Raw genomic sequence first — 14,764 nt, 5'->3', positions numbered from 1 at the left:
CGTAGCAGGCCAGGCAGCATCTCTAGGAAGAGGTACAGTCGACATTTCGGGCCAAGACCCTTCGTCAGGACTAACTGAAAGAGGAGCTAGTAATGTGGTTTTTCAATATGTTGCCAATTCAGAAGCTGAATATGGTCTATATCTACAGAATAAAGTTGTATACTGAATGGCCTAGAGGGCAACTTGCAGCTGGTAGAGGTCATGGGTTTAGAAGGTGCTGTCTAAAGATTTGTGGTGAGTTGTTGTTATGCATCCTGTAGATGGTACAAACTGCTGCTTCTGTGTGTCAATAGTGCAGTGGATGGGTGTCTACCAGGGAGCTGCTACAGTGTCTTGTATGATGTTGAGCTTCTTGAGTGTTGTTGAGACTGCATGCATCTAGACAAGTAGGAAGTATCCCAACACACCCTGGACTTCTGGTTTACGATGGCGCCACTGAATACATGTGACAACTCACTGGTAGTTCAAAAGACAAGAAATTTGACTAAAATCTTTATTAATAACACTTTTTTTCTGAAGTAAATTGTAGTAAATTATCACTGCAAGAAATGAAAAGGCAAGCGAAAGCAAAGTGACTTTCAGGGATGAATTGTGCTGATACTTTGCAGAATTGACACAGGTGGAGTGAGCCTTCAGAGAGAAGTCGGGACTGAGGAGTTCCAAATTTAAATCAACTGCTGAAGGACCCATTAAACTTTTCATGTCAGAGAATTCTTTTCCCTCACTTTGCAGAAACGAGAGCAACTTACCATTAAAGTCATTGACCTCAGATACACGCCACCCTTCTCTTAACATATGGAGTGCCCTTAGCCCCGTCTCTCCAGGGTCTCCCATCCTATCAGGAGGCACGTCTTCTGGACTAGCACGACATCCTTACCAGCCAATTGGTCAGAATGCCACAAATCAGTGTAGCTTTCACCAAACCCTTTATAAAACTCAGCACTCTGAACACCTGTTCATTGGGAGTTTGGACATTCACCCCACTCAAAACACAAGCATTATTTGTGGAAAATTATCCACAAATTTGTAGATAATTTGTGGATATACACCCCACTCAAAACACAAGCATTAAATGCTGAATGCTGTGTAATTGCTGTTAAGAATTGATTAAGCGGTTTCTGTGTGGAAACCTGTGTTTAAAGTAGTGCCGCGGAAAGTAACTGAAGTAATTTATTATCCATGCCGCAGAAATTAAGAGCTGGTGTGATTCAATTGCACAGCCTTCAGAAAATCTTCAGGCACCCCCACAATGAAGCTCCTCCACCGGGTTCGTAAGGAAACTTGGCTTGTTGCCAGCCCCGCTAACAGCCACGGTACTCAGCGGTGAGAAGGCCACCTTTCATAAACAATATACGTCTAGGGTCGGTATGATTTGGGATCAGCCAAACAGGGAAGTTATGATGTTCCAATCAAAGAAACCTCGACTTGAGTAAATGCTGCGTAAGTACTGCCCATGCACAATTGCTGGTTGGTGTAAAATAACAGATCATACACCGTAAAAAATTTAAAATAAAGTATATTTACAAATTTCAGCTTTATTGAACAGTTAGTAGGAAAAAGAAAAGGGGAAAATAAAAGAACCTATTATAGTTCGACTAGTCTAAATGTGCACATCATTGAAGCTCATGTTGAAGTTGTCTTCTTATTCACACTCTGGACTCGTGGTCTGCGTGAAAGCACACACCACATTCCAAACATCGCTCGAAATCCATTTTGAACAAATAGGCTGTTTCTCAGGTATGTTGGCCCTTCCTCTTTAGAGCCATTCTTCTGCACAATGCACTTTGTACAACAGGGATGCTCCTTCCCACGACATCTTCAGCCATCACCCCCACCCCCCCCCACTGTCCTCTCCATAGCTCTCGCCAAAAAAACCCGTGAACCACATTGTCCGACACAAACCTCTCTACACCCTGCCTCCTCAAGCTTTCTCTCGATTCCGTCATCTTGATTAGTAGACTCAACATTACTAATTTGAATATCACAGCCTCTTTTCTTTTAGTCAAGGCCAAACATCCAAAAGCAGAACACACTGCTTTTACAAAACTGCTAAAATGAAGTAACTACAGCATAGCAATGAAAACCTTAACCAGGTCTCCAGGATCTCCACCAGCTTCTTTAGGTCTTGGTCGTGCCACCATCTGTAGCGCCCTTGGGACAATGCAGTCTTGCATCCAGCCAATCATTATTTCTGACATTATGACTGAATCTCTGCTCATAGTTACACTATTGTCAGCTCTGTCAATGCTCATATTAATATACTGATCATTCAATTCACTTCAATTTTAAAAGTACTACATTTCTATTATTGTCATTAGCCTTAAGCACGAGAGCTATATAATTCCTTTTCAGGCACGCTTTAATTTATTTGAGCTTTTTATAATATTTATGTCTTTGCACTGTGCTGCTGCCACAAAACAACACATTTAATGTGAGTTGGTGTTAATAAATCTCATTTTGATTCTGTTTGATTTTGATTGCCAATATCAAAGCAGACCAGGCCTAATATCACCAGCATATATCGTGAAAATTGATAACGACATTTGTTAAGCATTGTGTGCAGCTTAAACTGTCTTCCTGAGACTATTCAGTAGCTTCAATATTAAACAAGCTTTCTGTCACCTGTGTTTCTCTTGTACTGAGAATGTATCTGACTTGCTGTATTGACTCCAGCCTTTTATACTGAAGCAACGTGCACTTTCATAGTTAAGACTTCACTTTTCTAAACTGGCATAAATGTCATGGATGATTGCTTTTGAAGCCATAGTAGTTTTCACCACCTGTTTCATTTTTGCACAAAACTTGTATAGGTAAGTGGGATAGTCCAATGCTGGAGCTAATATTTTGTCATGTTGTAGCTTTGTTACAAGAAATTCCCGCTGATGTTACCATTTATCGACAATCTGTGGTCATCCTAGAAATCATCTCCTTCACTGTGGTCACATTACAGTCATCTCGAACAATTGAATAAATCATTATGATCAAATCTGCTTCTTCATTAAACCACAGCCCTCACATTCTGCTCAGGAAGACACCAAAATCACAATGCTGTGACAAATTCTTCAATACTGCTATATAATTCCCAGTGGGCTCACCTGACCTTTTGTATCTGGCCTTGAATTTATGACCATATGTAATTGCTGTGGGTGGTGAATTCAAATGATTTTACAATCTCTTTCACTGCATAAAAGAAGACCAGTTTTGACATGTGTAGTGCCAAGAGGTCCATTAAATTAGTACTCTTATCTGAGTCTATTTCTATAAGCAAGATTATAATGGCTACACTTTGATTTGACACCACTTTTACCTCAACTTTGTTTGCTATAAGAAACCACAATTTCTACTACATAAGAATGGAAAAGCTCCAAGATCTATCACAGTCTCCAGGACTTCTAATGTTGCTGGATTGTGTCTGCAGCTCCAGTTTGTACTGTTCTCGTTTTAACAGCTTCATAGCTTAACTCAGTGATCCCCTACAGCAGCCGATTCTTATCCTGTACTCAAATCCAAGTCTGAGTGCTGTTGCTTCTAGTCTGCATGTTGAAGTTGCTGTGGAACACCTCACTGCTACAAGGATGTAGTGCTTTCTACTTTGAGAAGTTCCAATTCTTTTTCAATCATTCCTCATACACTTGTAGTGTATGTCGTAATGTGGGTTCTTGTGTGAAGTGACATGCAGAGTTTGCAGAGTAACATATGGGAAACATGGTGACTTCTAACAGATCTCTGGTGTATTTAAAATTCTATTTTAGACTGTACACGTGTGCACGATGTTACATACTCTGAGCAACAATGGTACATACCTATTTACACTCACCATGTTGCTTTATACCTTCTGAGAAACACATCCATTTACTACTCCACTTCACTGCACTCTCCAAATTCTCTGGAAATTTGTAATACAGTTTTATTAATTCTACTTGACCTCCTTTCCTATTTGTAACTATTTAAATGTGTCCTCTGCAATCAATACTGTTCTCTGATGTTGAATTGTTGGAGAATCTCAGGGTTGTGTGTGGTGACGTGTTAGTACTCTGATAATAAATTTACTTTGAACTTTGAGTTTCACGTGATATTACAATACGTAAGCTACGTAGATTTGGAGTTAGAATTAATCAGATTAATCAAATGAAAACAAGACATTTTAAGCCAAAGCTACCACGTGTTATATATAGTATGCAATTAGACCAGAGTGCCCTTAGAACATTGATCAGATCAGGCAGAATTTGAGTAGAGTAAATAGAGTTGTGTCTCAGACCTGTAATGTTAACTCTGATTCTCTTCCCAGAGATGCTACCTGGCCTGCATTTATTCAGATTACCAACATCTGTGAATTGATTGATCTTATCGGTATTTTCAGGTTTGTGTCAGTAATTGCACCTCGGTAGGAATACTTGGACATTGATCAGGACCATTCACCTCAGCTGAGATTCTACATGCCCTTTATCTTGCCAAGTGGTCCTGAAGCCCGTGATATTGTGCCTGTTACCAGTTCAACTGAGTTAGTCTGGATATTATATTTTGGACAATATGTAACAATATTAAGAATGAACCTCACATAGTACCCTCCAATCAATCTAAAGCCCACATATGTGCTCTATACTGAGCCTTTCCTTCCCACATGGTGATCTGCATTTCATACACCATCTTCCCTAAAACAAAGTCAAATGTTTCTTCATGATTTCCCAATCATTGTGGTCTTTACCTCAATAGGAATGGGTCCAGCTGTCTCCCAATTATCCCAGATTAGCTACCTTCCTTCCCTTGAAATCATGGTTTATTCATCCAGTGGGTCTTTATTTAAACATGCATGTTCTTTTCTACACACACAGATGCCATTATATCTGAGACATTATTGGAACCATTATAGCTAATTCGTTGGTACATGTTGAGAGCTTGGTGTAATTTGATCAAACTAAACAGTCTTTGCATCTTCCAACTTAACTGCTATTGTGAGGAGAAAAGAAATAAATCAAACAGAAACTCTGGCCCCCCACACACACTGATATCTAAAATTTCGTGAGACCTGTATCACATTAGTCAGTAGCTGTCAGTTAGCTTCACTGTAACTATTACATCATTACCTTAACAACTTTAAACAAAACAGCAAGAGATTGAATTTAAAAATTTCACTCCAGTCTGGACAAATCGATTATTGTTGGAACAATTAATTTGCTGCCTCATGAAATCACATGGCCTGTTCCACATACTTCAGTCAAATGTACCCAATGACCTCTGTTCAGCAGCACACTCTGGTTTAGAAATCATTGTGATACACACCAGTAGTAGCAGTGTACACCTAGCTGAATACTTATGTTTCAGATCTAGTCCATGTGAAAGAGGTATTACATAAGCTTATTTATTGTTCCATTCTTCACTCAGATTCTGCTGCTGTTCAGTTCTGTGGGGATTGACCAAAGCCAGATCACTATAGTATTCCATCCTTCTCATATAAGTAGTGACTTCGTGTAAAAGAGAGTTGCCAGGATGGTGGGACATCACCTGCCCACAGTCTCTATTGGGAAGTAAGGTGAAGGGAGTGAGCATTTTAACAAGGCTAAGACCTCATAAAATGAGGAAAGAACAAAGCATTTTTGTCCAACATCCCCAATGACTTTGGATTAGTTACACGTGTTTGTAAGTTACAGGCACTGAATGACCTGAATTGGTACAGAGACTTCTAATATGCCTTACTTGGTGGGCGTGGAGACATTGCAACTTTTAATTTTACTTAAAATCTACTGTATCTATCAAGTCTGGAAAGGGTGCAAAAAAGGTTTTATGAGACTCTTATAAAGTCTGGAGGTTTCAGTTGTGAGGAGTGGTGGATAGGCTAGGTCATTCTTTTTCTAGAACACAGGGGTCTAAGTGGCAGCTTATAAAACTACAGGAGACATACCAAAGGCAAATAGTTACAGTCTTTTCCCCAGGGCGGGGGAGTCCAAAACTAGAGAACATAGGTTTAAATTGAGAAGAGAAAGAGTGAAAAGATACCTCAGTGGCAACTTTTTCAAACAGAGAGTGGTGAGTATATAGAATGAACTGCCAGAACAAATGATAGAGGCCTGTTCAATTATGACATTTAAATAACATTTGGACAGGTACAATGGTAGGAAATCAATATGGGCCAAAGGCAAGCGAATGGAATGGAATGGCCTGGACAAGTTGAAGTAAAGAACCTTCTTCCATTCTGTATGACTTTATAACAAAATCATGCTAAATCTGTTCCTATAAATAAGGCCAGTGGCCAGCACTGCACCCTACACTTTGCTCTGCTGGAGTCTAGGGTGATCAAGTGCTCATTATTCACAGGGCTCAACAGCATGGTTGCAACGTTCATTGGGTCCACTCGTGTTCAATGATGTCCAATTGTCAGTCAGATGTGGTACCCTCATAGTTTAAATAATTCCCTTCAGAAAACATTTTGTGAATGGAATTAAAGTGCTTCTAAACCTGTAACCAAAGATTTTTTCGTCATTTGGGCTAGAGTTCCACTATTTCCCAAAATGTCAGATCCAATTGTGAGCATACATATATGGAATCAACTCCCATGATACTTGTGAATGCCTGCCTATTAATTTTACATTCATTTGTGAATGGATAAACACTGATAGTCTCAGCCACATTGCCGCCACATCTGATTCCTTCAAAGAACAGGATTCTGTTCAATAAATTTTGTTGTAATTTGTCTATTATATATCACTTGATGGCTTACTGTTAGTTGGTAAAAATTGGGGAGATGAAGATTTAATGTTGCCTTAATTAATGTTACACTGGGATTGGCAGCTGTTAGAAGATCTCATTGCTGATAAATTGGTCATTTATAATCATAAAATGCAGGCCGACAGCCAAGCTGGTGATAAGGTATCTACTAAATGGTGGATTTATATTTAACAGATTATTTAGAGAACCGTGAGTTAAATCCAATACTTGATATGGTGTACTGAGTCAGTCTACTATTTAAAAATGACAGCTGCATACTTTTTATAATTCAGCACACTTCTCGAGAATTTCCAAAGGGCAGTCAGCAGTGTTCCGATTTCTCAAAGTGCATCTACAGTATCCTACAGTACCATTGTTTCACCTCCGGAACATCCCCATCCTCAGATTTCAAACACAGAAAAGGGGGCATTTTGTTTGGGCTGTCATTACTGGCGACAGTTTGACCTCTCCATCTGTCCTGGGTCGATCTTTAGGAGTATTTGGAGAGTTATTGTGACTGCAGTGATGTTATTCAGGAAAGGGCATGCTGTGTGATGGGAGAGGTGGTCATTAACTCTTACACTAGAGAATACAAAGCATAAGTGCTTGAGTTTTTGTTTGATACTAATAAAAAACAGGTTCCAAGAACTGGTGGCATTGCAGATCCATGAACATGTGTAGTTATCACTATGCATTTGCAAAGGATACCTAAATTACTTGTGATATTTGTGAAAAGATACACCCCATATTCTTCAACACAAGCAATTCTGCAGATGCTGGAAATCCAGAGTTACACACACAAAATGCTGGAGGAACTCAGCAGCATCTACAGTATGGAGAGAAAAAAACGTTCACCATTATGGGGGTCAAGACTCCATTGATGCTGTCTGCTCTGCTGAGTTCCTCCAGCATCTTATCTGTGTTACTCCATATTTTTGATCTTGGGGTGTAAGTACCTGTTGATCCCATTTGCCAAGGGCTGTTACCAATGTGGTCATGTGCTTTGTCACTGCAATTCCTAATCCTTTAACTTTCCTGGTTTTATAGCTTAATAAAAGCCCAATAAGAAAATTTTCCATTTATTCAGTGGCCTTGGTCAGCTCACAGGAGTATTCTTAAACAGAATTTTAAAACTTCAATCAGGAAGGGAGACGTTACATCAGATGACTGAAGACATAGAATGTGGAACAGTACAAGACAGGAAGTGGCCATTCAGCCCACGATGCCTGTGCCAACCATGATGCCAATCCCATTTTCCTGCATAAGGTCCACATCTCTCTGTTCTCTGCTTCTTTATGCGCCTAAATAAATGCTTCTACCGTTCCCTCAGCAGCATTTCCCATCCTCTTCGTAAAAAAACCTGACATAAATCTCCTTTAAAATTTTCCCTGTCGTCTTAATCCTATGCCCTCAGTTATTTGACATTAACATCTAGGCCTTTGACAAGGTCCCTCATGCTAGTCTGGTTCAGCAGGTTAAATCAACGGGGTCAAGGGTGAGAATACTCAATAGGATACAAAATTGGCTTGGTGGAAGGAGTCAGAGTCAGTGAAGAATTAATTTTTAGATTGGAGGCCAGTGACCAGTTTGGCAGGGATTTGTGCCAGATCCTTTGTTGTATAGCATTTTGCTTGAACAACTTAGATGTGAATGTGGATAACTTGATTAGTAAGCTTGCAGGTGATGCCAAAATTGGTGGGTGTGGTGTACAAGAAAAGGTTGTCTAAGGTTACAACAGAACCTTGATCGCTGGGCAAATGGATAAATGGAAGATGGAATTCAACTCGGGCAAGTGTTGAACCAGTGCAGTTTGGAAGTTATATCACGTTGGTACTTACATATTGACCAGCAGGAGCATGGAGAGTTTTGCAGAACAGAGAAAACTAGAGCCACAAATATATAGTTCCCTGTAGGTGGTGACACAGGTAGACAAAGTAGCAAAGAAGGCAGATAGAACCATAGAACCATTGAAACTACAGCACAGAAACAGGCCTTTTGGCCTTTTTTGGTTGTGCTGAACCATTTTTCTGCCTAGTCCCACGGACCTGCACACGGACCATATCCCTCCATACACCTCCCATCCATGTATCTGTCCAACTTATTCTTAAGTGTTAAAAAAGAACCCGCATTTACCACCTCGTCTGGCAGCTCATTCCATACTCCCACCACTCTCTGTGTGAAGAAGCCCCCCCTAATGTTCCCTTTAAACTTCTCCCCCCTCACCCTTAACCCATGTCCTCTGGTTTTTTTCTCCCCTTGCCTCAGTGGAAAAAGCCTGCTTGCATTCACTCTATCTATACCCATCATAATTTTATATTCCTCTGTTAAATCTCCCCTCATTCTTCTACGCTCCAGGGAATAAAGTCCTAAGCTATTCAACCTTTTTCTGTAACTGAGTTTCTCAAGTCACGGCAACATCCTTGTAAACCTTCTCTGCAGTCTTTCAACCTTATTTATATCCTTCCTGTAATTTGGTGACCAAAACTGAACACAATACTCCAAATTCGGCCTCACCAATGCCTTATACAACCTCATCATAACATTCCAGCTCTTATACTCAATACTTTGATTAATAAAGGCCAATGTACCAAAAGTTCTCTTTACGACCTTATCTACCTGTGACGCCACTTTTAGGGAACTTTATATCTGTATTCCCAGATCCCTCTGTTCCACTGCACTCCTCACTGCCTTACCATTAACCCTGTATGTTACCATTAACCCAGATGACATGTTTTCTTTTATAGAACAGACTCTGAATACAAGGGTTGCGACGTTATGTTTGAGTTGTATTAGATATTATCGAGGTCCCAACATCAGCAAGTCTCTTGTGCCTCTACTAATCAGACAGATTACATTTTCATCAAAAACATGTCTATATACCACAAATAATAGTGGTCAAAGAGAAGCTGAAAGCTTCAGCTCAGAGAAGTGTAAGTCACTGTAGGATTTTAGGGAAATAATTCAAAAGCTTAGGTCTAGGCTGTCAGATCAATGAAAATTGGGAGCATATAAATCATAGGAATTGGAGGACAAAGGTCAAAGATGATTAGAGGTTACCAAAAAGAGATCTGAAAACACTTTAAAAACTGAGATATGGTTGAACTGTGAGCCAATAGATCAATGAGCTCACTAAATGTGATTCAGTTCCACTTAAGATACAGACAAAGAATCTAATATGAACTTGATGGAGGTTCAAAATTAGAGGAACTGCCAAGAGCAATAGAAATGTCACGACTTGTAAAAGTGATAACTGTAACTGCAGAAGATGTGGAGGTAGTTGAGCTTTGTCAAGAGGTAAAAATTGGTAGCTATGATGATGGAACAGATATAAAGACTAAAGCTCATTACAGGATCTAATAAGGGGCCAAGGCTCGAAATGGCCTGATTGAAACTAAGAATATGACTATGGCAGTGGTCCCCAACCACTGGGCCACGGACCAGTACTGGGCTGCAAAACTGTGCTACCTGTCAACGAGGAAACGATATGATTTGGCGATATGAAACGATATGAGTCAGCTGCACCTGTCCTCATTCCCTGTCATGCCCCTGTTGGAACTTGAACGCACGCGAGGTCATTACCCATGCATCATCCATGTCAGAGCGTGAAGAAGATCAACTCCTTGAGCTTGCAAATGATGGTGGGCTGAAAAGTATGTTTGACACAATATCTCTGCCAGCATTCTGGATCAAAGTCAAGGCTGAATATCCTGAGATAGCCACAAAAGCACTGAAAACATTGCTTCCATTTCCAACAACATATCTCTGCAAAGCGGGCAATGAATACAATGAAAACTAAATTGCGGAATAGACTGGACATGAGGAACCCCCTTCAAGTAGCGCTGTCTCCCATCAGACCTCGATGGGACCATCTTGTTGCAGGGAAACAAGCCCAGGGCTCCCACTGATTCAGCGATATTGATGTGTTGCAATGATTTTATATGTTCATACGGGGACAATATGCGCTGTGTGTTTAATTTTAAATTCCTTAGATAAACCCTTTTAGAAATGAAATTGAGTGTATTAGCCACTTATAAGTGACTTATATTCCGGTCGTGATTAACACACCCCCCCGCCCACCAGTAGGCCGGTCTGCAAGAATATTGTCAATATTAAACCGGTCTGCAGTGCAAAAAAGGTTGGGGACCCCCTGGACTATGGAAAGGGATAGAACTGGTGACTGTGGAATGGAGGTTGCAGCTTATAGCTCAATATGCAACCTTCCCAGATCTACAACTAAATACTTACCTGAATTCTGAGCTTCCAGTCTTAAGGTTACAGATCGGTTAAAGCATTAATTTTTTAAAATAATTTTATACCATACACTATGGGATATAGTATTCTTGAGATTATAAAATTGTAAATTTGATTTACAGGAAGCAGTCGTAAAAAAATCAGATAAAATATCTAAAATATTTATCACTTTAGATGCTACCTGATGTGTTGAGAATATTCAGCACTTCCTATACCTTCTATTTCTATTTCAGAATTCCAGCATTTGAATTTTTTTTGCTTTTCAGTGTCATAGAATATGTTTTGAGTAACATTTGTATTTTTTTAACAGATGTTTTGTGCCCTAACGTTAGATTGGAGGGGAATCACTACAACACAGCAAAGAAGGCCTCCTCTAATGTCCCAGGTAAGTGAATCTGATTGCAGGGAACATACAGGTAACCACGGCATTAGGGGTGTACTGCCTTCCTAGAAAATTGTGATATGTATCATGATTTCCCTTAACATGAATCCCCTATACCCATTGAGTAGCATGCTATAAATATAAATGCGTTCTTATGGAATGCTTTTCCCTCATATTAAACACTTTTATCAGTGATAATCCACTACTGTTACTTAATAGTTGAGACCAACATGAGGCTTGGGATGGAAGAGGCTCATAGATTAGGAAAGGGTTTAGAGACTGGGCATAGTCACAGAGCAACACAGCATGGATACAATCTCACTGGCCTAAGAGTCCATGCCAACCCCAGTGCCCACCCAGCTGGTCCCAATGTCCTACATTCAGCATGTCAGCGAAAAGGGATGAGATTTGATGACCAGAGTTCAAGGGAGAAAGGTAGTATAGAAAGAGTTACATGGCAGTGGCAATGAGTTAAAGTGTGGTGACTTCGTGGAAATGCAGTGATAGCCAAGGGATAATTTTAAAGTGCTACTGTAAAGCTAGCCATGGTTACTGTGGTTCCCAACAAAGCAGCATATCAGTGAAAAAGTCTTGCAAATGACAAGTGCTACAGTGCTTCACTCTCGGATATCTAATCACATGTCATCAGACTGGAGAGGGAGTGGCATGGGGGGGCTTGGCAATGACTGTAGACTCAATCAATACAATGACATCAAATCCAAATCTTACTGCCTAGACTATTAAGTAACTAAATATAAATATTGATAAAATATGTCTCTCTCTTGATCTTTCCACATAAATTCCATAAGAGTGAAATTTATTCTGAATCTTAAACTTTTAGTTTGTGAGTTTTGAATTTTTTAAGGGTGGATGTCCATTATCCAAACGTGGGACATAATGTGAGTGTCGCTGTAGTAGTTAAACCATTTGGATATCAGAATGCACCATGGACAATCTTACTTTTGACATGACCAAAAATGAATTGTATTGATTATGTGACGTCAAAGATACATGTCCATATATGTAGAATCATCAAAGGACATTAGAAGTAGAAGAAAGAGTAGGTCATATAGTATCTATTTTGTTTTCCAATAAAGTAATGTCTGATTCTGGATGAAAGGTAATCAATAAAAAGAAAATAAAATTAACTTTAAAATTCCATGTACTTGGGTTTCTTAGTTAAAGCATATAATACAAAAATCAATAATAAGATTAAATCCATGTTCCCATATTCAGTGCATCCACTGATTCCCTTGGTGTCCTAAATTCTGTTAATCTCAGTGTTGAATGTGTTGAAGAACTGATATTCCATTGCTATCCGAGGTAGAGAATTCCATAGATTTAAAACTCAGAAATTAGGGAAAAATTCTTCACTCAGATGTGGCAGGATCTTTGAAATTCTCTACACTGGCAAGATTAGTCATCGGTTTAAATCAAAGCTGGGTTTAGTGGATCCTTGGATGTTAGTGCAGGAAAATAGTGCAGGAAATCTAAATAGGTATCAAAGTCTGTCTTGAATATAGTGAGTAACTGAATATTGAATTCCACAAATCACAAACCTCAGCATCTCTTCTCATCTAGGATTGAATTGACAGTTCCGTGAATTAAGGACATAATCCTTTTTATAACACCTTCCTCCCTGCCCAGTTCAAAATGCCTCATCTAGAGAAAGCATCAACTGCACATCTTCCCTGTTAAGTTTCTGAGGGTTGTACGTTTCTTCTAAGCTCACAAGACTATAGACCCACTGTGTTACAATCTATCCTGATATGGCAAGCCCACCACTCTAGGAAACAATCTGGTGAATCTTTTCCGTTCTCTCCTATTGCAAAGGAAGAAAGGTCTGATATGAGCACAGTATTTCAAATACAACCAGACCAGGGATTACCAGGTCTCATTCGGCTAGCCTCTGTGAGCATATGACAATCTTACTCAACCTCTGTTAATTTAACAGTTCCCTTATCTTAGGAGTCAGTGCGGTGAACTTTCACACCTTTCACTGCACTGGCTGGAAGGCAAATATAACTTTCCAAGGTGTAGTAACCACAACTGTGCTAGCCGAATGAGACCTGGTAATCCTGGGTCTGGTTGTATTTGAAATACTGTGCTCATGTCAGACCTTCCTTCCTTTGCAATAGAAGGAGAGAACAGAAAAGATTCACCAGATTGTTTCCTGGAGTGGTGGACTTGCCAAATAAGATACTGTCTAATGTGTTGCAATTAAGTTCAAAAGATTCAAACTACGTTTATTATCAAAGTATGTATAAATTATACGACCTTGAGATTCGTCTGCTTACAGGCAGCCACAAAACAAAAAACCCGAAAGAACCCAATTAATAGAAAAGACCAACATCAATGCGCGGAGAAAGAGGAGGAAAATATACAAAACATACAAACAATAAAAGCAAGGAACATAACTCTGAACTAAGTTGAGCGTATAGACCTGAATCCCAGAACAGGCGGAGTAGACCCACAGCATCTCTGTACACACCTTTTGTTTGCCCACCGAAGATACGCGGTTCCATTAGCACAATGGTTTGAATGAGGTGAAATTGGACAAATCTTTGTGAAATCAGGTTTTTATGCCTAGAACATTATTCTCTCTTATATTTAATTTCTATATTTAAAGTGGTGTAGGGTAACGTAATTGGGAGAAATGTACATAATTCACAACCACTTGAGTTGGGGTTTCACTTTAAGAGGCTGGTCTAACATGATAATGTTAGTTCGTCAAAGAATTTTAGTCTATTTTTATTGTGTAGGTTTTGGAGTTCAGTAGGATGTGTTAGGGGTTTTGTTAAACATAAAATGCCTCACTTTGTTTTATTTGCGGAAACCTACATTGGTGACCGCGAGTCTGGAGTTATTGAATATGTCGGCCAAGGCAGTTGCTTTGAAACTGCCAGAGGTTTGGGAGCAAAACGCTGTCACTTGGTTCGTACAAATGGAGGTCCAGTCCACACTTCTAAAATCTCTGCCGACAACACCGATTATTTCCATATAGTAGTGTTGCCCAGCAATTCCACAGCTGCAGGAATGGTGAGTCTGCTTGATACCCAACTGAACATGATAAATACCGATCGCTGAAAACTCACATTTTACAGACATTTCAGAGTCTGAGCGTGCCAAACAATTGCTCTCCTTATCCGGTTTCAGTGATGGTAAGCCTTTGGAGATAATGGACCACATGCAGTCTCCCCTGGGAAATCACCATCCTTGTTTTATTTTTAAAGAAGTCTTCATGCAGAAAATACCCGATCCAGTTCATGTGACCCTCTCTAATGCGCCCAAGAAGGACTATAGGGAGCTTGCTAAAATAGCTGATAGTCTACACTCAGTTAAGCAGAGGTGCATCATTCCTCCTCCTTTCTCTAACTCAATAAGCCTGATTTGCAAAGCCCCCAACATAAGGGTGCTTGCGATTGTGAA

At 39.8% G+C, this 14,764-nt stretch overlaps 1 protein-coding gene across 1 annotated transcript in view; it reads left to right on the top strand.

Moving 5' to 3' along the window:
- The window catches only part of col22a1 (collagen, type XXII, alpha 1), a 328,136-nt gene that overhangs the window by 79,918 nt on the left and 233,454 nt on the right, over nt 1-14,764 (top strand). The window contains exon 4 of the mRNA XM_063048837.1: nt 11,264-11,338. Coding sequence (XP_062904907.1) covers nt 11,264-11,338 — 75 coding nt within the window. The remainder of the gene's footprint in view (nt 1-11,263; nt 11,339-14,764) is intronic.

The sequence above is a fragment of the Mobula hypostoma genome, chromosome 1, assembly GCF_963921235.1.
Source record: "Mobula hypostoma chromosome 1, sMobHyp1.1, whole genome shotgun sequence".
Lineage (NCBI taxonomy): Eukaryota > Metazoa > Chordata > Chondrichthyes > Myliobatiformes > Myliobatidae > Mobula > Mobula hypostoma.
This window is presented reverse-complemented; position numbering and strand designations above follow the sequence as displayed.